The sequence below is a fragment of the Lissotriton vulgaris genome, chromosome 8 (genome assembly GCF_964263255.1).
Source record: "Lissotriton vulgaris chromosome 8, aLisVul1.2, whole genome shotgun sequence".
Classification (NCBI taxonomy): Eukaryota; Metazoa; Chordata; class Amphibia; order Caudata; family Salamandridae; genus Lissotriton; species Lissotriton vulgaris.
The window spans coordinates 333,388,759-333,412,678 of record NC_141696.1 but is presented as its reverse complement, the minus strand read 5'-3'; the positions used below and the strand labels follow the sequence as shown (position 1 = coordinate 333,412,678).

The 23,920-nt window shown below is 44.5% G+C and overlaps 1 protein-coding gene across 3 annotated transcripts in view; it reads left to right on the top strand.

The window, feature by feature from the left end:
* The window catches only part of F5 (coagulation factor V), a 786,312-nt gene that overhangs the window by 677,723 nt on the left and 84,669 nt on the right, over positions 1-23,920 (top strand). For all 3 annotated transcript variants that reach the window (XR_015299279.1, XM_086934096.1, XM_086934094.1), the window contains exons 21-22: positions 12,051-12,206; positions 19,219-19,363. Coding sequence is in view for 2 of the 3 variants with exons in the window: in XM_086934096.1 (XP_086790222.1) it covers positions 12,051-12,206; positions 19,219-19,363 (301 nt within the window). In the remaining variant the exon portion in view is untranslated. The remainder of the gene's footprint in view (positions 1-12,050; positions 12,207-19,218; positions 19,364-23,920) is intronic.

Genomic DNA, 23,920 nt, shown 5'->3' with positions numbered 1-23,920 from the left:
GGGGTGGGGCCTGGGTCACGACGATTGGGGGTAGGAAACTGCGAGTTCTCAGTTGGAATGTTAACGGGTTGGGTGGCCGTATTAAGAGAGGGGTTGTGCTTCAATTGATTAAACGACATATGCCGGATGTTGTTCTCTTGCAGGAGACACACCTGGTTGGCAATACATGTAAGGCGCTTAATCATAAAGGGTATAAAATGGTGGCCCATTCAGGGTTCTCTTCGGGATCTCGGGGGCGGGTGTCCTTGTTCGTACGTCCCTTCTGCTTGAGATTGACACTACTGTGATTGATGAGAGGGGGCGGTACGCTGCCGTGGCGGGACGATGGGAAGGGCGTGCCCTGACATTACTTTCAGTTTACGTCCCCCCGGGCCTAGAGTCTAGCACTTTCCAGGACCTTGGTGGCGCCATTTTGAATTTGCCTGCTGGGTTGTTGGTTGTGGGGGGTGATTTCAACTCGGTTTGCTCCGGCTCTTTGGACCGCCATCCGCCTAAAGACCTCCATAGCTCCCAATTGTAGCTGCCAACTTTCCTTGAGACGCTGGGGCTTGTAGATAGTTGGCGGCTCTTGCATCCCTCACAATGTCACTATTCCTTCCACTCTGGCGCCCACGGTAGTCTTTCTAGAATCGACTACGTCCTCACATTGGCGGCTCACGCGCCTGCTGTTTCTGAGGCTCGTTTTTTGGCACGGGGTGTTTCTGACCATTCCCCGCTGTGGGTCTCCTTTGATTTTGATATTATCAGGTCGGAACGGCCGGTGGTTGTTAACCCGTGGTACTTCCGCAATCCCAAAACTCGTAATCTCCTAGCCAAGGCCATCGATCTCTATTTCACTGAAAATGAGGGGTCGGTTACGTCGGCCGCAACTTTATGGGAGGCGTTTAAGACAGTTTTGAGGGGCGAGGCTTTTGCTCTTATAGCGGAAGTCCGTAGAGTTAGAGATGCTGACTTGGTACGCATCGAGGCGGAGATCATGGAGATGGACTCCCAGTTGGAGGCTGAGCCCGATCCCGCTCTCTTACATGATCTCTCACTCAAACAGTCGGAGTACCGTGCTCTTGCTACTGACGCTGCCCTTGTCCTAGCTAAAGAGCAGCAGGGTCGGATTTACGACGTTGGCGACAAGGCCGGGAAGTTGCAGGCCTGGCTGGATAGGAGAGAGAGGGCTAGCCGTGTTGTGCCTGAGATATTGGGGGAGGACGGAGTTGTTACGGATCCAAGTGCCATTGCTGAGTCCTTCGCTGACTACTTTCGAGGCGTCTACACCTCTGTCTCGGACCGGTCTGAGACAGATTCGACAGTATTTCTTTCAGCTGTCGATCTCCCGTGCCTGTCGGACGAAGAACGCAATGACCTGGACAGGGACGTCTCTGTTGATGAAATCGCACTTGCGATCCGTTCACTGCGACCGGGCAAAGCACCTTGCACAAATGGTATCCCAGTTGAGTTGTATAAGATCAGGCCGGATGTGGTATCCCCACACCTGCGCAGTATGTTCCTGGAGGCATGGGAGAATGGCCTACTTCCCCTTGACCAGAGGTTGGCCACTGTCGTGGTCATCCATAAGGAAGGGAAGCCGAGGGATTTGTGCCGGTCATACCGTCCCATTTCCCTCCTGAACGCTGAGCCTAAGATTCTCGCCAAGGTACTCGCCAATCGTCTGGTTGGTGTTATCGGCGACTTAGTGCATCCGGACCAGTCGGGCTTTATTCCACACCGCAACACTACCCTTAACTTGCGTAGACTTCACGGCGCCCTGGCTAGGGCCCATACCCTTGAGGAGCCGGCTGTCCTTGCGTGCTTAGACGCCACTATGGCTTTTGACTCTCTCGAGTGGAGTTACCTGTGGGCAGTGTTGGCGAAGCTCTGTTTTGGCCCGGTGTTTGTGGGATGGGTTTAGCTCTTGTACGCTGAACCGCTGGCTAACGTTGCTGTTAATGGCCGTGTTTCGGCGACTTTTGCTCTTCACAGGGGCACCAGACAGGTTTGCCCCTTGTCGCCGCTTTTGTTTGCGCTCGCACTCGAGCCACTCGCGGCCTTGCTGCGGGCTCACCCGGATCTACATGGTATCAGCTGGACCCCTGGTTTCGAGGACAGAGTCTCTCTCTACGCGGATGATATTCTGCTCTACCTCACTTCCCCCTGCACGTCACTTATTGTGGCATGTGACGTACTGAGGCTTTTTGGCCGATACTCTGGCCTTGTTATTAACTGGGCCAAGTCTTCCCTGTACGTACTGAAAGGGGACACACCGCGCCTCCCCAAAGGCTGCGGCATCCAGGTAGCCAGCCAGGGCTTTAGGTACTTAGGTATCTATATTTCTTGCAATGCGAAGGCGCGCTATGAACACAATCTGCTTCCCCCTCTTCTCCCCCTCCGGCGAGATGTCGAGGGTTGGCGCAAACTTCCGCTTTCCTTACTTGGGCGCGCGGCATTATTTAAAATGATGTCCTTACCCAGGTTCTTGTACGCCCTGCAGAATACTCAAGATCCGGTTCCCGCCCGATACTTCTGGGAGATCGAGGGCCTTCAACGCGCCCTGCTTTGGGATGGCGGGCCCCGCATCGCTATCACGAAGCTTACGCTTCCGTGGTACGATGGGGGAGTAGCGCTACCGGACATGCGTAGATACTACTGGGCCTCCCAGTTAGCGGCCATCAATCACGGTCTTTATGGTCCGTAAAATAACCCTGGATACGCGATGGATAAGTGGCTCTTGAGTGGTGGTAATTATTATAGGGCGCTTTACTCGAGGTCTCTGGACAGGCGGATGTCGGGCCCAACGAAAACTGCGGTCCATATTTGGAGGGTTATCACCAAGGTGCAGGGCTGGCAAGGCAGGCTCACTAGATTTACCCCACTGTACGATTCAGATATCCTGGGCAAGTTGTGGCACACCAAAGGTTTCGATAAGTGGGACCTTATAGGTATCTCTAGGGTGGAAGATGTGTTATCGAGAGGTGAGATTAAGACCTTTTCCCAGCTGCAGGATGAATATCAGCTGGGTACCTCGGAATTTTTCCGGTATGCCCAGTTGCGCCACGCATTGCTTTCTGCCAAGCCGGAGGAGGGGGCGATCCCGGAAAGTTCCCCGTTGGAAGACAGGGTGCTGGACGGCCACATGCCGGACAGCGCCATTTCACTGTCCTATAAGAAGCTTATTAATGTTCGCGCTGACCTCCTCCTGGGTCTACGTGATCAGTGGGTGCGAGATGGGCTGGAAATCGATGATGAGGACTGGCAGAATGCGGTGTCCTCCCCTAAGGAGGTTGCCATCTCTTCCCGTCTCAGGCTGGTGCAGCTTAAGATCCTGCATAGGGTGTACGTCACCGGCCCCCGGCTTGTGCATATGGGCTATTCGCTCGACGGACTTTGTTGCCGTGGCTGTGGTGCCCTTGCCACTTTTATGCACATCCTCTGGGAATGCCCCGCCATAGCCTCCTACTGGAGACGTGTGCACCTGATTATGGGTGAGGTGACTGGGGTAGTGGTAGATGCGGAGGCTAGGAGGTGCCTCCTCAACATATGGGGACCGACGGACCACAATGTGGCTCAGACGCAGTGGGTGACCCTTGGCAACATGGTGGCTAAACGTGATATTGCTCAGAAGTGGGGAGCTTCAGTAGCTCCCATGGTGGTGCAGTGGAAAGCCAACATGGATTGGTGTATGTTCCGGGAGAAGACGGTCTATGTTGCCAGGGGTAAGCCCAAAAAGTGGCTGAAAGTATGGGGGGCCTGGAATGCATACAGGGGAGACATTTGTGTACCCCCGGAACCTGTCTCACTGGAGGAACATATGTCGCCATAGCCTGTGACACCAACTGTACCACGTTGTAAACATTATCCTGTTTCTTCCTCTCTCCCCTCCTTTCTCCTGACCTTTTCTCCTGTTTCCATGCTTGTGCTCCCTGTGCTCCCCCCCTGCCCCTCTAACGACGCTTCACTGGTCTCATGTGTTCCATTGCCACTTTCTTTGCGTCTTTTCTGACGCCCTCTTTCTTTTTCTTTCTCTATGTTCCTCTATGAAACGACAAAAAATAAAATCAACCTTCACTGTACTGTGACATTGATTCCTGCACTATTGTTCTCCTGCTTAGTTCTGCTGCCTTGCCTCCGGGATGTCAGGCTGAATAGCTGTGTGCACTTTTTTCAAATAAAGGTTTTAAAAAATGTAAAATAAAAAAAAATAAAAAAAGTGGCATTTTCAGACTTGCAACTCAAAATCCAACTTCACCATAAGTTGTGATTTTAAATTGTGAGTCCAGAGACACCAAACTGGGCAATTACTCTTATAAAATTGAATAAGGTAATCCCAATGTTAACCTGTTGGAGAGATTATGCCTTGTACACGTCCTACTTTTTAAATACACTGACCTCTGCCCTGGAGGACTGTCCAGGTCCTACCTTAGGAGTGATTTGTATGTTTTAAAAAGGAAGGTGTGGGCATAGTTAGTGGGTTACCTTGCCAGGTTGACATGGCAGTTTACTGCACACACATGCTCTGCAATGGCAAGCCTGTGATATGTTTAATGAACTACTTAAGTGGGTGGCACAATAATGCACCCCCCTAGTCATATTTAATTTACAGTCCGTGGGCCCATTTAGTGTACTTTACTGGGGACTTATAGGTAAAGTAAATATGGCAATTGTGGAAATGCCACTTTTACCATGTTTAAGGTAGAGAGCACATACATTTTGTATCACTGGTTACCAATGGTAAAATGCCCAGAGTCCTGAGGCCAACAAAAACGAATTCAGCAAAAATGGGAGGAAGAAAGCAAATAGTTTGTGGGTAAGGGTCAGGTCCAACAATCTTCTATAAAAGAAAGGGTGGCCAAAATCTTACATTCTGAGCCTCTTTTCCAGGACCATTAAGCATCTAAATGGCACTTTTGAAGTACAGCATCTAATTATGTCATTGTGTTACCTTCCAGCACATATTATGCTTCCAAAACTCTGGTTCTATAGCCCTTTAAATAAGAAATCTATTTAGATTAAAAAGGGCTAAGTTACATCAATTTCATACATCTGCTCTAAAAAAATGAACAATCCTTCAGTGACAGTGACGGTTCCTGTTATCGCACCTTTGGACAGCTTATCAGAGGATTGACTCCACGTGGCAGGTTGCCATTTGGTGAAGAAGTTTTGCTGAAACAACGTGTCCGTCGGTCTTTGCGGTTCCTTGCCACTCTGTGTGAATCTATATTAAGTTGATGAATTAGTGTGGAGAGTCCCTTGGTCTATTGTTGTTAAGCATCTCAATAACATATACATGTGATTTTCACCTTTACAGGAAACACTTTCTCATATTTCATAAGGTTGTGTCTGTATTTTTATTCACAATGTATGAGTGTGGGTACTGCACTCTGTATTTATATTTTTGACAAGATTAATCCGGTACGAGTGCTACCTTTGATTAGTGCCTGCAACACTTAGCAAAACATGTATTTAGCCTGGCACCTAAAGGCTGCCAGGGCTCTAGGGTGCACTCTTAAATGAGTAAACTCTTAGTAAGCTTTCAACATTCAACTTATTCTTTATTCCATTATTTATATGTTGTGTTTCACCTATGCATCAAACATATTCAAATAATATTCATCTTTTTCAAAATTAAGTACATCGCATCACAGTCTGATCAAACAGAAAATACAATATAAAATACATCAACCCAATGCATTTCGGGACCATTAGGCCCCTTCGTCAGGGGTCTACGTAAACATACATAAGGGAAAAAAGGTTAGTAAAGAAGAAAGAAAAATAAAGGAAAAAGAGAACAAGAAACTCGTTACTCTCAATGCTTAGAGGTTTCACAGTTATTTTAACACTGAATCATTTGCAGTTTCTTAATTTAATGAGATTATTTCTCTCTTCATTTAACTTTGGGAGCTATTTTACTGCACAAAGTGAGTTACATTCACATTAGTTTATTTGAGACATATGATTAAATGAGTGCTACGCTTTATGTTAAGCCTGCCTACCGTTATTCAGAAGTTAATCTTGTTGGTACCGAGCTCGGTACCGAGCACAGAACCCAGCAGGACAGAGTGCTGAATGAGCATATCGACCACGCTGCCAACACAGACTGCGGAACCGAAGCGCCCACGCCTAGGACCGCAGGTTGTTGTGAGCTGGTTATACAAAGAGAAGAAAGGCGTAGTCAATACTTCATTAAGAGAAAAGTTTTATTTGTCCTGAGCACAGAAGCGAGACCGACGTACCACACATAGGCTCGTAAGGCAAGCTGCATACCAACAAGATTAACTTCTGAATAACGGTAGGCAGGCTTAACATAAAGCGTAGCACTCATTTAATCATATGTCTCAAATAAACTAATGTGAATGTAACTCACTTTGTGCAGTAAAATAGCTCCCAAAGTTAAATGAAGAGAGAAATAATCTCATTAAATTAAGAAACTGCAAATGATTCAGTGTTAAAATAACTGTGAAACCTCTAAGCATTGAGAGTAACGAGTTTCTTGTTCTCTTTTTCCTTTATTTTTCTTTCTTCTTTACTAACCTTTTTTCCCTTATGTATGTTTACGTAGACCCCTGACGAAGGGGCCTAATGGTCCCGAAATGCATTGGGTTGATGTATTTTATATTGTATTTTCTGTTTGATCAGACTGTGATGCGATGTACTTAATTTTGAAAAAGATGAATATTATTTGAATATGTTTGATGCATAGGTGAAACACAACATATAAATAATGGAATAAAGAATAAGTTGAATGTTGAAAGCTTACTAAGAGTTTACTCATTTAAGAGTGCACCCTAGAGCCCTGGCAGCCTTTAGGTGCCAGGCTAAATACATGTATTTTTATTCAGGCATGCTGCAAACTCCCCCTACTTAAGCCTTAACCATAGGCTACAAGTGGTAAAAAAACAGGCGGCCAGGCTAATTTATCAAAAACCTACAAAATTCCACATTACCCCTCTTTTGTGGGAATTGTACTGGCTCCTGGTGAAACAGTGCACTCTGTTTAATACTGGTTGCATTATTTTTACATCTTTATATGGCAACAGTCCAACTTTCATCTCAACTTGTGTTCAAAAATACTCACCGACCCAAAATCTAAGATCTTTTCACCTGAACTTTCTTAACATTCCCCCTTTAAAAACAAAAGTCTTGGAGGTTCTAGATTCTCCACACTCGGCCCTCCAATATAGAACTCCATGCCAGCTGAAATTAGGATGTCCTCCTGCTAAATCAGATTTAGACAGCTTTAAAAACGTGGCTTTTCAAACAGGCCTATGATTAAAATTGTGAGTGCGGTGTGGTAGTTCTGTTATTTAGCGCCAAGATACCATTTGGTGTACATGCACTGCATAAATGCTTATAAAGTAAGAGAGTAAAATATTTCTCTGGGGTATAGCCAAAGCCCACTCATTCTGTAACAACTGTTCTTGTGGACAACTCTGCTGTTAAGTCACACTTAATGAAATGCAAGTTGTAAAGTTCCTAGCAAACTACAGTGGCTTTGTTATCATTTTGATTAATTTTAATCCAATCAATCTGCAGCAAAAATCACAGTGTGTTCAGGAAATTCAACTTCCAAAATTGTCACTTTACAATATTTATTTTCCGCATATTGTATGACAGAAAACCCAGGGACCTATTCACAAAAGCTATTTTGAATATGGAAAGTAATACTTTTAGGTACTTCAAATTTCAATTCACAAACCTCCAGATAGAGCTCTCTGCATCTCTTATGTTGTTTATACAGAGATCTCCACCTTGATGCCTGACATCTCCACACAAAAATTTAGTAGTAAACATGGGAGGGACAAGGGGTAGAATTTGTAAAATGGGAATAGTTACGGCAAAATGGTTGGGGGTTAAGGTAGCTTGAAGGAGGGGTTTAAGGAGAGATAGGCTAAAACAGCACACACCCACATACAAATAAGACAATTGCAATTCAGAAAATACATGTTTATATCTACTGCATTAGCATTACAGACTACAAAGGCTCAAATGTTACGCAGTATATCACCAAGTGTGAGTTAGAGTTCAAAACCATTGCACGTTCTCCAATAACAAATCATAAGACCACAGAAAGATAAGATGGTGCTTAAGGTTATTCAACAGTCCTGCAACAATGATCACATGAACAATGCAGTTTAGACTGGATGAGGAAGCCTCACCTGTATTTTGTGGCATTCTTCTTCATAGGCAACCTCATCTACCCTGCTAAGATGATACTATCAGGGTGGACTCAACGTCAGTAGGAGGGAGTTCTTGATAAGACGTACTAGATTGTTGTGGCGCCACTAAAGGTGGTTGATCCATATTACCCTTATTCATCCGTAGTTTTGTCTTCTTTTTAATCATACCTTTGGTACCTACCAAGAAATATATTTTCCTTTGGGTTTAGCTTGAAATATTGGTATATACTTACCTGGATCCTGCTACTATCCAGTACTTATTAAAGTAAAATTAAATTTTGTTAAACTGTAAATTAGTGCAGGTATGTTGTCCCTTGTTACTGTGGCAGTCCTAGATGAATGGGCGTTAAATAAATGTGTTCAATATTTTAATATTAATTTTTAATTAGACATTGTTTACTTAAAATCCATTATTACTTTGTGTAATAAGATACAGTGGAAGATACAGTGGTGGAGATCTCCACAAACAGATATAAAGTTTTTAATAGTAACTTTTTGGTTATAAATTCAGCTGTGGGCATCAATTGAGGGGATGGAGACTGGTAAGTCTACACCTAGGTGCAAATCTACAAAAATAGATGGTAAATTACATCTAATAGATTTACACCTTGGTGTAGGTCTGGGACCACACATGAGGAGATCTACAAATGCAAACTTACCTTTGTGAATAGGCCTACTCTCTTTTATTTTGTTAAATATAATGAGTTAGGGTATTTCCAATGTTAAATTAATATGCAGTGCAAGTAAGAAGTTTCAAAAGGTCATTCATACTATGTGCATTCATGTTGTTGTTCATTGTAGAACATTTGTACACATTTGCACCACTTTGAACATGAGGCTAGGATCACAAAAGTAAATGTGCATGTGTAGAGCTACTTGTTTAGATCTTCTCTCTTACACCTTGATATAAATATCCACTTTTTTGATTATTCACCATTTCCAAATGGAAATGTACACCTAGATGTAGACTCCACCCCCTTGAATGAGGGTATGGAGAGGGTATGGAGACCCTTTGTATGTATTTGCACATGTAAAATTAGTGTTAATAACCTTCTCCTGTATGTGGGCATGGTAGAGTTTTCCCGAAAGGAAATTTAGGATTTAAAAAAAATACATAAAAGGAAAGTGAAAAATAATGTTAAACAAACTTAATACTACATAAATACAAAGATAGAAAAAACTCCTACTCCAGCTGTAGGTTTGTAAACTGCCTTTTTCAGTACTTGAAATATTACCATTGGAGCACCATCCCATCAATGCATCCACCCAGCATCCAGCAGGGTCTGCATATACCTGTATGTTTATTGTCTGACTGCATATGTGTTGTGAGTGTATGTGTGTGCGCACATTTTGAAATTGTATGTATGTGCATATACATATTCTTCTTGTGCACTCAAACTGACTACATCACGACATAGGCCCTTACAGCTAAAAACACATGTACCCAAAATGAGCCAAATTGCTTTGCCAGAGCTTGTTAAAAATGAACATGATGAGGCATGTGCCAGATATAAGGGCTTTAACTGGTAAATATTATGGCTGCATATGTCTATAATATATACAAGAACCATGAAAAACCAGATTATCAGGGGCAAACATATCAAACATGATAAAGTGTAGAACAAAAAGAAGGAAACTGAAAAATCAGTCAGTATGTGATCATGCTTTGAAAGGGAATGCGAAGATAAACCGCTTAGTTTATAAAATAAGCAATAAAATGTAAAAAAATCAATACATCAGTTAGATAACTGCAACATTCCCTTGAACAGTGGCAGCCTGTAACGTGACTGAGTAGTGGGGTGGGCACACACATGCAGGCTCACTTCCACTCCATTTAGAAGCGCGTGTACATACACCCACCATTCACAAGCAATACATGCGCCCAGATCCATTCAAAGCATGCACGTGCTGATACACAGATATTCATAAATACACATGCACACCCAGCCTTCAACTAACACATATCTGGCCACTGCGATACCCTCAGGTGGAAAAACAGAAAGCTCTGTGGTTTCTGAAGGCTTGGAGGTAAGTAAGGGACAGACAGAAGATCCTGCTGCCTCCTCTCTTTGGCTGACCTTGTCATGGGTCAGCCAATGAGAGAAGTACCTTCTCTAACTCATCACAGAGTGGGATGGGGTCAGCGAGAGTTGCTGACCCCACCTCACTCTGTGACAAGGCAACATTGATATATAGCCAGCGCTGGACCTTCAGAGCTTAAAACTGAAGCAATCAGGTTTGAGTCTATTGTGACACTCTCCCTTGTCATGAGAGGAGGCTGCCACATGACTTTTCTGGACTGATAAGGTCACGCCCTCAGGGCTGTGAAATCTTCAGCCCAGCAAAGCTTGGTTAACGCTGGCAGGCAACTGTGTATTAGCACAGTTAGAACTCCTGACTGCCTGACCAAAACATGCTGAATGTCTGTCAGGCTGGCTTAGCTCAGCTTGACAGACACTCATCATGCTTGAAAAAGGGGGAGGAGGGGAGTGATGTGGCCTCTGCTATAAATGGCGAACTATGTCTTCTTTTGAAACCATCAGTTTTAGTTCTTCTGTCCTGTGGAGGCTTCAGCCACTCAAGTTGAACTGCGGGTCACAGAAGCTGCATTCCTCAGTGGGAGGGAGGATCCAATGGAATGGTTTCATGACCTACACCCTGGTGTAGTAGCAATAAGATGTCTGGCTGCTCATTTAAGCTTATAGATTGTTGATATTCTTGATGGGTACAGTTATTGTTCAAAATTTCAGTTCCAAATTGTGCTGAAAGTCCTGTCATCCACATCACATAGTGCTCCAATTCCTCCATCACCTGCAAGGCGTTTTTAAACAAGAGGAGTATTTTGATGTTAGATTTTGTTGCTCTTTTACATGAGGAACCAACATTAGTGCTTACTCTGAATATAGGCTTCTTTCTCCTAATCTCTTAAACATGATAATGTACTGTCATTGACAAATTAGTCGTCGCCAAGCTGGTACTTTAGTTCTGGACCCATGCTTTACCCCTTGCTCATCAGCCCATTTTCATAGTTACATAAATGCCCTTGTTTTCCATGTACCACACCAGTGCTCAACACATTTTGTGTTCCCAGTATCAAATATATGGAAGAGCAAGATGCAAGAATTATGAGCAGCAAGTCACTTCTTCCATCCCAACCATTGGTTGATTGTATCACGTCAAGAAGGAATTCATGGGCACAGTCCTTTTCATTTATTTATCATGATTTATTTATTTGGTTTTGTATGTAATCATTTTGTGGGAGTGCACTAAACTTCCATAGGATTTCCCTAACCAATCCTTGGGGAATCCCAGAAGTTACACTCAAAAGAGTGTAAATTATGCACTTGTGACTAAATGATGCACTCTTCATTTGATGGCTTGCGTCAATTCTAAATTTTCTGTAAACAGAGTAGAACTTTTGCATGCAGGGTTTACTTCCATTTACAGACGACAGTTGGTCTTTAGGCTAAAAATACTCTTTGTAAATCAGGTTCAAAGTTTTGACTTTTGTCATTAACTATAAAAATTGTTGAAGTAGATTACTAGGTCTGTTTGAAAGTTAGGGGACCCTTCCCAGGACATTTTCCTCAATGAGCAAGATGAGGGAATACGACTGTGACCTTTTCATGCATTGTGCAAAGTTCATTAATGAATAGATTTCCTAATGGTAGCTGTACAATTTGTATATTTGTTTTAAATAATTTACTAATAAATATTAAGAAAATAAATTGTGAAAAGTTAAAAATAGAATAGTAACTCATATAAAATGCAGATTATTTCTATTGTAATCTAACGTGATTCCACTGTGCCTTTTTATTTAAACAATACAAATAATTGTAAAAGTATTTGATCAATCATTGTAAACAAATGCACTTATTATTCCAGGTGGATTTCCTAAAGCCGGTTCTTATCACTGGAATCCAAACTCAAGGAGCACGGCAAATTTTCAAACATTTGTATGTCACAGAATTTTTTATTACCTACACCAATGACAAAAGACACTGGGTGTTGTTCAAAGGCAACAGTACTACATCCAAAAAGGTCAGTAGGAATGTTCACAGCTTTATGACTCAAACTTTCAGCTAAGTAGCCATCGCAAATCAACATTTTTTGTATCTGTTTATTTCGCACATGGCTCTCAAAAAATTGTTTTCCACACTGATGTCTTCTTTTGCCTGTGACAGTAGCCATATCACAAAAGACAATGGCCCTCTCTGTCCATGCACACATCTGTGTAAATAAGTACACTTTTTGTTTTGAGTCGACCTGACTGACAAATTGACTGACTGTTATCCTCTAGACTAATGGTGGTCGCAGTAGTATCTTGTGTAACTGTGAGGGCGAGTAAACATAATAGGCTTCTTAATGTCCAGCCTGCAGAACGCTGTCTTAACTACTGACTCCTGGAGTGCTGGTGCAAGGTAAAGCTACTTTCAGTCAATATGACTGTGACCATAAAACATCCAATGCATATGTTAATGTTTTTTAAAAGTTGCTATTAAATTTCTGAAGATGCATTTTTACGTCACATACATATGAAAATACATTTGGTTCTAGGCATCACCACATTCAGTGCAGTTTTTGCAGATGTGTTGAACATGTCCGATTTGGATAGGAACTTCAAATCAATCGGGTGACGTGGGAGAATCCTGTACACAAACTATATAAGACAATGAAAAAAAGAGATTGGGAGTGTCAGAAGTGCACGGCAAGCATGCAATGCTTGTCAATATGATATTGCATGCATAATACAAATCAGTGGCTATACAAATTGCTAATTTGCCATTACCCAGTGTTGTTACTTCTCGCTTTGCTCCCTTTTGCTAACACGGAGACTGATGATTCAACATACTTTCTAATAAGAAAGAGGGAAAATGTGGGCCTCCAAGACCATATATATATTAGCATCATAATTTGGACAAAACCTATTGCCAAATTAGAAGTTGATGGCTTTTAGTGAGGACTGGCTTAATAATACACTCACATGGACCTCATCAACATCATTCAAAACTTAGGTCAGCATTCAAGCTTGCACAGCTAGAAGCAGAAGGCTTGCAACATTCCATCAATTTCCTTTGTGCCATTGTGGAATTTGTATGATTTATGTCTCATTCAAGTTAGCATTCCTAGTATCATAAAAGATTATTATTTGGCAAGAAGATTGTTTGCCTTAATATGTAAGAAAGTTCAGGGTCTATATAGCATTCTTCTTATGGACTGTATTAAATCAACATTTTGTAAATACCTCCATAATGTGACCCAAATATCCTTACATACAGTGGTTGTTAAAAGAGCAATCAAGTACTACATTCATCACACTGATTCAACAGATTGTTGTTTCAGCACAACCACACCAAGGAAAATACATTCTAAAGCAAACCTTCCTTGATGAATTGTTAGACATGTCCAGGTGTATTAGGTCAAAACAAATGAAACACTTCAAGTTATCACAAAATTACACATTTCATGCAAGGATGAAGCTGTAATGGGTTTATTAGGTAACATCCATATAGCTGACCTTTGTACTGCAATTAAATGACACACATTGACGAAACATTATTGTGTGGAACTACAAGCAGGAAAGAGCATACATTTGTTAGACAATGTTAAAAGACATATACAATTTGTGTAGTTTTCTGCTATCGACTGCTTTAGAAGGAGAGAGAGAGGAACTAGAAGAAGGAGATGGTACTGCTTTATAATTAAAACATGGATAGAGGTTTGCGACAATACATGTTCCAAATGGAAAACTTTATTTTCCTTTAGAAAGTGGTTTGTTGTGTTGTGGATTTTCATGAATCCCTTTTGCCTCCCCAGTCCAAGACAGAAGCAGCATTTAGCTTGTAAGGATGTTTGCATGTCTTCAACACACACAGCTACCTATTCCAGTGCGGAAAAATACACAAATCTAAGGTATGGTCTGTGTCCCTGTGTGGTATGGGTTACAGAGGGCGTAGTGATATGTCATACTACACACACAATTGAAAGAAACTAAAATGTAAAAAATTTTCAAATAATGGCTAATATTTTTTAAATTAATGCTGAAGTCAGAAAAAGGCTTATCCTCATCTAGTAATAAGTATGACAAGGAAGGGAAGAACTTAGGGCCCGATGTAGGTAAACGGGATTTTCCGATTTCAAAATACCGAGGCGGGCCGAATCGGTATTCTGAAATCGGAAAACGAGATGTAGGAAAAAAATACCGACTGAAAACCGATTCGGTCGGCATCGGTAATGAGATTCGGTACGTTCCGATTCAGCTCGGTCCGAATCGGAAATTACCGAATCGGCCAACAACGAATCGGAAAATACAGAATCGGCTACCACCGAATCGGATATTTCCGATTCGGCGAATACCGAATCGGTAAAAGCCGATTCGGTAAAAACCGAATCGGCAATCATAGACCCATGGCGAAAAAGCCCATAGGAATGCATTGCATGACCCGATTCGGCTTTTACCGAATCGGATAATACCGAATCGGATTTTACCGATTCGGATTTTACCGAATCGGTAAAAGCAGACTCGGCAATAGGCGATTCAGCCAATGAGGTGGCTCCCCCTCCCCCACCCAAACAGGGAGTGGCAACCCTGGCAGGTGCAGCCAATTAAGAAGTTTCTAGAAGTTTCTGGAAAGCCTGCCTGAGCCCAACACACAGTTAGCAGCAGTGGGAGAAGGAGGTTGCAGACTGAGCAGGAGCAAGAGAATATGGCAGATCAGGCAGGAAGCCAGAAGTCCTCCCAAAAGAGGAAGCCCAAATTCACCACCACAGAACTACAGGTGCTGGTTGAGGAGGTGGTGAGGGTGCACCGCCAGCTCTTTGGCAAGCTGTCCCTCAACGTGCCAGACAGCACCAAGAGGCGATTGTGGGCAGACATCGCCCAGAAGGTCAATGCTGCTGGAGTCACCCCCAGGTCCATTGAGGAACTTAAGAAAAGGTTCTATGACCTCCGCAGCCTCACCAAGAGGAAGCTGGCCGACCTCCAAAGGCAGGCTGGACTCACCGGAGGAGGCAAGAACCCGGCGCCACCCCTCACCGAGCTGGAGGAAATTGTCTCCAGCACCATCGAGAGGGAGAGCATTGTAGGGATCGGGACCCTGGACAGCACTGCGATGGCCACAGCTACAGGTAAGAAGCATGCGCATCATGACACACCCTACCAGACACCTCCCCATTAGACACAATGCATAGGCAAACACCAGCACTGTACTGTCACCAACATACAAGAGACAAGCATCATGGTACATGTAGTCAGCAGAAGTTAGCCAAATATGTCAGTGCAGAATCACAAGACAGGAAACAGTGTGACACGGTGTAAGGAGATGCAAGGACATGTGGAATGCCATAATTGTACTGACTGTAATACATCGGCACTCAGTTTACAAATGCTTCTTTGTACCTAGGGGCACCATCAGGCGGCACCACTGTGGCAGCAGAGGGAGCTTCGACATCACATACTGCAGTGGCAGGGCCGAGCACCAGCCAGCCTGGCCAGGAGGAGGAGGAAGAGGATGAGGAAGGAGACACCCCAGGGCTTGGAATGGAGGGAGTCCTGGTGATTGATTTCCAGGCAGTGCACTCCCCAGTACTGCCCAGCTCACCCCCCTTGCAATTTTCACCATACAACTCCCCAACAAGGCAGACCATTCCGCCGACAACAGCTCCTGCCACAACCGTGGCCTTGCCACCCGTCCTACCTGTCCTGGGAGCAGGGGCTCCGGGACCGGCCAGCACCACACCACCACCAGTGGCACCCCAGCCCACTCAGCAGGCCGGAGGCAGCAGTGCCAGACGCCGTGCCACCACCACCACCACCACCACCACCACTGCTGCACCAGCACGGGAGGGCAGTGTGTTCCTGGGCCTGGAGGGCCAGATGGTCAAAATCCAGCGCCAACAGGCCAGATCCACCATGGCCTGCCAACGCCAGCTCCTGCAGCACAACCTGCAGATGGGGGAGTTGGTGAAGGGGTTCCAGGCTGTTGTGGACAGCAACAAGGAGGTGGCAGCAGGGTTGGGCAGGCTGACCACTGCCATCACCCACTCCTCTGCCAGGCAGGAGGAGCATGAGGTTGCGCGCAGGAGGGATGCCCGGGTGCTCAACCGGGCCATGGCCCGCCTTGCAGCGGCGACTGCACAGCTGTGCCATCGTAGCGCAAATCAGGAGTCGGTGCAGAGTCAGCATACTGCTGAGCTGACCAGGGGGATGGCCAGGATCACCACGGCCATGGAGGCCATGTTAATATCAAACGCCGCCTCCAATCCTGCCCTGGACCTGGGTGATGCTGGTGACAGCAGCAGCCGCAGCAGCCCGGCCAGCGCTGCATCAGAGCCAAGGAGGAGCACCAGGCGCTCCGCTGATGCTGCTGGCCATTCGGAGGGGGCCGAGGGACACCCCAGTGGGTCTGGAAAGCGGGCCAAAAAATAGGCTGGCAAGGGGGGATGATCATACCAGAACCCTGGACTTTATTTGTTTTGACAGACTCCATTTTTTTATGCACTTCAGTGATGTAACTGTGGTGCATCACTATTAAAAAGTTTATTTTCCAAGCAACATTTAGCTGTCTTTGCATCTGTACTCAGTCAGAAATAGTTCTCAGTGATCTCCTCACGTCTGTATCTGCCATCACATGGCGTACACACCCCAGCTGGCTGTGTCAGTGGCACAGCTTCGTCGTCGTCATAGTCCTCGTAGTCAGACAACTCCACCTCAGTGCCCTTCTTGACCGCAAGGTTGTGTAACATTGCACATACAGCTATGATCTTGCAGCAGGTGATGGGGGTATACTGCCTTGCACCTCCACTCTTGTGCAGGCATCTGAATCTACTTTTCAAGATGCCAAAGGTCCGTTCAACAACATTCCTGGTGCGTATGTGGGCACGGTTATACCTCCTTTGGCTGGGTGTGGAGGGGTTGAGGTAGGGGGTGAGTATGAATGAGCGGAGGGCATATGCACTGTCGCCTGGAAGAGAAAGGGGTCACATTAGACACATGCATACATGTATTACACCTACCTACTATGTGTTATGGGGGTCTGATGATGTGGCTCACCTAGGAGGTATCCTTCTCCAAAATCGCCAGCCATCAGCCGTGCATATATGCCGCTCTGTTGGAATATATAGGAGTCATGGGTACTCCCTGGAAATTTTGCTACCAGGTCTGTGATGGTGCACTTGGCATTGCAGATCACCTGCACGTTGATGGTGTGTGTCGATTTCCGATTGCGGTATATGTATTCGGTGTCCGCTGGTGGGCAAATCGGAATATGCGTGCCATCTATGCAACCGATGACTTGGGGAAAGTGTGCCATCTGGTAGAAGTCCGCTTTGGTTTGTAGCAGTTCTGCGTGGGTTGCAGGGAATGAGATGTATTGGTCCATCCTGTCTATCATGGCGTCAAGGAATATGTGGAAGAACCTTGACAGGCTGCTCTGGCTCACCCCTCCTGCTGCTGCTACTCCACTTTGATAGCTGCCAGACGCTACCAGGTGTAGGCTGCATAGCACCTGGACGTGCGCAGGGATGGCGTGTGCCCTTGGGGTGTGGTGGTCCAAGTATGGCTTAAGGTCCCTGATGAGCTCAAGTATGGTGTCAGAGTCCAGCCTGTATCTCTGTAGGATCTCAGCCTCAGTGAGCATGAACAGGGTTATCCTCTGTCTGTAGACCTGTTCATTTCTTAGCCATTCCCTCAGTCCTTCCTGCTGTAGCCGTAGCCGCCTCGCAATGACATAGAAAGCTGCCATCCTGCAAGTTGCAATGCATTTTGGGACTGTTTATATGGGTTGGAGTTGGTTACCACCTGATTGCAATCCATGGTAAATACCGAGTGAATTCTACCGATTTTGAGCCGATTTCGGTGTTTCTGTGCCTCCCTACATCTCCCCAACTGTCGGAATCGGGGAATTTCCCGATCGGAGATTCATACGAATCGGCATGTTTTCCGATTCGGATCATGTCCGAATCGGTATTTTTTCCGATTCGGTACATGGACCGAATCGGTGATTTTCCGAATCGGTGTCACTAACGATTCGGTAGTGGGACCGAATCGGTGATTTTCCGAATCGGTGTCACTAACGAATCGGTAGTAGGACCGATTCGGTGATTTTCCGATTCGGTGTCACTAACGATTCGGTAGTGGGACCGAATCGGTGATTTTCCGATTCGGTGTCACTAACGATTCGGTACATGGACCGATTCGGTCTTTGTAACCGAATCGGTGTTTTTCCGATTCGTTACATATCCGATTTTCGGTATGTACGTATCGGATTCTTTCACATTCGGTACACATTCCGAATCGGTTTTCTATCCGATTCGTTCTGTTTTTGGTTCCCTACATCTCGATGGCTGTTTACCGATCGGTAAGGGCCAAAAATCGGTATTTTCGGCCGATACCGATCGGTAAAGCCCTACCTACATCGGGCCCTTAATGTAATGAAGATCATCATAAATTAATTGGACCTTGATCAACTAAGAGCGTTCTGGTGAATGTGTACCATGACCCGACCGTTTCTATTTATCAATGTTGCATTATTAAAAATGAGGACAGTAATATGGTATGTGTAAAAAAAAAGTGAATACAATTAACTCAGTAGGACAGGGAATGGGGTGGATTAAACCAGGCACAAAAAGAGGATCGGTATTAAAGCTTACAAAAAGCAGGGAAATATGCAGCAAGATCATATATGCAGTGGTGAATATACTACCCAGAATGTGACAATGTGTCTGGGCAGAAAACAGTTAATTCAAAATTCTGTTGTCGAGTTTGTTCAAGTATGCATGCAATTATAAGAAAAGCCTACACACTGGGACTCTTCTCTAACCTTACCTGAAATGCAAATGTTTATAGTAGTCTTTCTTTTCTGAAATATGAACATCTTAAAACATCAAGTTCTAGTAGAACTATCAGTTAGGTATAGATTAACGTAATACTTCTGGCACCATACGATCCATCATGTACCGCCTTGTACAGATCCTTTGTGCTACATTTTCTTGCAAATATACCTGACTTCTCAATCAGCTGAAGGGTATAGCACTGCTCATTTTTTTCACACAGGTCTTTCAAGGCAATGAAGATGCATCTAGTATAAAAGAGAATGTTTTTGATCCACCCATCACGGCTCGGTACCTGAGAGTATACCCGACCAATAGCTACCACAGACCGACACTACGTTTGGAATTTCTAGGCTGTGAAATGCAGGGTAAGCATTTATTGGGTTTTCAGATATTTCTTGCCCTTTGACTGTCCTGTCAGTGTGGAAGTAGTTTATCATCTGTGCATTCGAAGTGACTTTTTCCACAGTTGCAGTAGTACTATTTATAAAGGGCATATGCAGAGTTTGCATGGAGTGTTTGTAGAGAATAAGTTTTAGGTTTAGATGGTTTCCACAACATTCTTACATACTTTGCGGGGTTGCTACAGTTTACGCAAGGACAGCCTCAGCTAATAGTGCACTTTATAAACAGCACTTCAATAAATCAGCCCATTACAAGGCCCAGGACAGTGGGAAACACATTGTATCCTGCGTGCCCAGAAAGAAGCGTGAGTCATAGGGGGTGCCTGGGGTGAGACCTTTGATATATGATCGTGCCTGCAGGCGCTTGAGTAGGCGAGCGCAACCCGGGCAGTGTTTAAATATTTGAGTGTATCTCACCAGAGACACTTTGTGAAGAAAACACTTTTAAAAGGTCCATGCACATAGCATCTAGAAAAGGTGAGAAGAAACAGAATCCTGGACTTCACACAATACCAATAACCTAATTAGCCGTTCATTAGTAAGCGCGTATCTCACATAGAGAAATATCATAGTTCTCCGGATAATTTTGTCTATCTAGAACAGAGGTCTTCAAACCTTTGTTGGCTGAGCCCCCCCCATCATAAACTTTTTACACATCGAGTCCCCCCACCCCCACCACCACCTGACAAAAAAGTTCTGGAAGCTGGTACTCTGCATCATTGATGGCCATTCCCTCCTGCGGAGCCCATGTCGTAAGCAATTTGAAATCATAGCCATCCCTCAGTGAGATGGGAAAGGGCAACCCCATGCATCTATCCTACTAGTATTTCCAGGGAACACCACAAATTTCACTCAGTTTCATGATCAGGTTACAGACATATTGTTTTGAATGCTTTCATTGGCAAGGCAGGTTGCCCCAAGTGAGCAACGAGAGTCCTAGAATGTCTCCCATCTTTTGGTCTCCTTCTTGCAATTTATGCGCTCAGTATTCTGAGACCATCCCCTTCATTTCCAGGTATTCTGCTTGGAGTTTGGTTCTTGGAGTGTGTGATATACTGGTTCTTTGTAACAATCAAGGTGGCACGGGGTAGCTGTCCTACACAGGAAGCCAGTGCGCTATCTGGCCTCTATCAGTGAATGCCTGATTTCTGCCTACAATTAGACATAATTCCAGACCGTTAGTGCATAATTTTGCAGAAATTCTAGGGCATTAAACTATTTGATGTAATTATCCTGTGGAATGAAATTCTCTGAAAGTCTTTGATGTCAACAGGTGTTATGTTTACTTTCCATGTAGGGCTGGAGCTGGTTGCAATAGGTCCAACAACCATGGAAAGAGGTAGAAAAGATGTATACGTTAGCCCCTCCTTTGCGAGAGTGGATTTTGCAAGTGTTTGTAGTGAAGTGTGCACCAGTAGTAATAAAAGGAACATTTTGAGCCTTTAGAGTAGTCTTTTGGGAGTGACGCACGTGTCCCTTTTATCTTAAACCAAAGTCCAGGGATGGTCCAAGCAATTAAAGCCTTGGCAGTAATTCAGTAAGGCAGCAAGTTATCGTGCATTTTAAATGACTTGCATTCTATCTGTTCCAGGTCCTGTATTGTCCCTTTCAATTGACTCACTAGTACATCCACGTCTTTGCTTCCTGATTATTTGAATGGTTATGTAAAGGTCTCTGGCCTGTCTGAATTCTAGACAAATGGCAGACCTGTGTAATCTGTAGAAATGTGCAATTTGTTTTTCACTCCAGCAGAATTGTTGTATTTTCAGAAGCTGGGGAATAATTACAAAGTCCAACATTTGTGTAATTTCAAACTAAGGTTTTTACACCCATCATTGTTTCTCCTCCCATATGTTTTATTATTTTCCCCTATTTCTTTCGTCTTTCCCTTCTGCCTCCTACTTTTCGCTCACCCTTTCTTCTCTTCTCCTATACAGTCTATCTCTTTTGTTCTATTGCTGTTTCTTTCTCACTTTCTCACACTCTTTTGGGCTCCCTCCATGGTCTTAATATCTTGTCACTGCCTTAACTCTCTCTCCGTCTTACAATTTACACATATTCACCTCACTCCCTTTGTGCCCTCTATCGCTCTTTTTTCCAATCCATTTAACCTCCCTTAATGTTTCAATGCTTCACCTCCCAGCTCACTGTCACCCTCTTACCTTCTCTCTCCCATTCCTCTTATTCTTTTTCTGCCCCATACCCCTCCTTTCTCTTCTATTTCGCTCTAATTGCACCTTTACTCTCTGCTCTATTCTTCCCCCTCTTTTTCTATACACCACCATTGTTCCTGCTCTATGTCCCCATTCCTTGATCATTTTCAGTGTTTTTTTTTTTGCATTAACCGTATTTTGCAGTTTTTCGCATATTTAGTGAGCAAAACAATTTTGGACATTCTGTTGCATTGAGGTGAGACAACTTCACATAGCTGCCACCTGAGACAAATCCTTGCTCTTTCGGTGCCTCAAGAGAATGCTGATTAAGCTGGCTGCTGGTAGGTCAGCAAAGTGCAGCCCCATCCTCTCCCAGCTCAGGCTTTGATAATGTCCACTTTCTAATATGTCGCTCAAATTTAACATGTGAACACTGTGTACCTGAAACTGCAATAAAAAGTATTAAAAAATAAAAATAAGGAGAGCAGTGGATTTCCAAGACTCGCATTTGCCATTTCCTTGTAAAAATGAATGTGCACAATGGCTCTGCATCCGAAGTCCGCCTTGCTGTCAAAAGTAAGTAATAGCAGAATGGGGGCCCAGGGGATACTGAAACCAGAATACAAACTGCCACTGCAACCAGTTCACAATGCTATGTAAATATGCATATGGTCTTGTGAAAGACCTGTGAAAAACTCCAGACACTGCCCCGCAGGGCTGAGACACGAAGGAGGGGCTGAAGCCCTTCCAGCCTAATGAGCGTTGGCGCCTGGAAGCAATAATTAAAGGTGAAGTGGTAAGGTGGAGTGCGCGCCCCCCCCTGAGGGGACGCTGAGCCCCCCCAGGGGGCGCGCCCCACAGTTTGAAGACCTATGATCTAGAAGATGGTGAATATACAACAAACAATCCCATATAGTGATAATGTAGGTCTGTGGTACAATCTGTTGTTTAGGTTTTCTCTAGGAGTGTCCTCCTACACTTGGTGCTCACCATTTTAAAATGTAAAAGTGGTGCATTAAGATAGTGGGGAAGTTAGGATTCATGATGTAGGGCTTGAAAGCCTGGTGTACAGAAGAAAGGTTGGTAAGTATTGACAGTGGCTGCAAGTCTTCAGAAAAGTCTATACAAGTTGAGATGCCTCTCATGGACAGGACCTTGCTTAGTGATCAAGGCACAGTCACCCAGCCAGATAGTTATTTTTTACCTTGAGCAGAGAAACAGGTCTCCCCTAGACTCTCTCTCACAGAGATTGGGGAAATTAGGGGCATATTTATAAAAACATCATGCAGCGCAGCATGCCACCTTGCTGCACTGCATGATAGGGTAGGAATGCACTGTTTTTAACATTATACGGCACATTCCTGTCTTTTCCCTGCGTTGGTGCTCAATGTGCTGCCTAGCGCCAATGCAGGCCCCCTTGTACCATGGTGGAAGGGTGTCTGCGTTGTAAGCAGGATTGTTTTTGTGCAGGAAGGGACACCTTCCTGCAAAAAAAAAATCCTGGTGGCAATACAGCACTCATAGAAAGAGGAAAAAACCTGGAGAAATAGAGATATTTCTCCTTGTTAATGCTCCCCCTGGGGATGCGTAGCATTTTGACTCATTCCCAGGTCTATCAGTAATGGTAAATCTGGGAATGCGCTAAAATCCATGGGTGGATATGTGGGAACACACTTGCTCCACCCGGGAAATTCCTCCTTGGAACAGAGTAAAGCAAATGTGGTGGCCTTTGCTGGCTTGATAAATCTATCTTAAGAGTTGTGTTGCTCTTGCACCTTGTTGCGTGGCACAGGGGCTACGCAACTCTTTGATAAATGTTGCCGTTGGTTCTTATAATCCCTTTTGTAAAGCTGTGAGGTGAAAACCCAAAATGCAAAACTATGTACTAATAGCACAGGCTGGATGTGTAGTCAGTAGGGGTCTGGCTTTCAAACTAATGAGGTGCAGTGGCAACCAGATCACAGCAGGCCTGTAGAAGTCCTACCTCCAGATACCCCGTTCAGACATCTGGCAGTAGCAGAAAACTAGGCCCCCTGAGTACAGAAGGTGAGAGCATGGGAGAGGTGAGAATGGCAGAGATGTGGCGCAGCGACCAGAACAGCTGACTCTGGATCGCGGGGATTGGGTTCAATCACTGGCGCCGGCAGCAGCTCAGCTCAGCATCATGTGACTCTGTACAGTAGCTCACTTAATCTCTCCGATGGCTCCCAGTGCCTTGAAACCTAAAGGGTTAATATGTTTGCACTTTACAAATATGGATTACTATTATAGAGCACTAACAGCACCTTCCTCTAAAATATGTAAGACCTTTGGGGACAGAGCACGCAGATAGTCTTTATGCCCACCTACATCGTGGCTGATTGTCAAA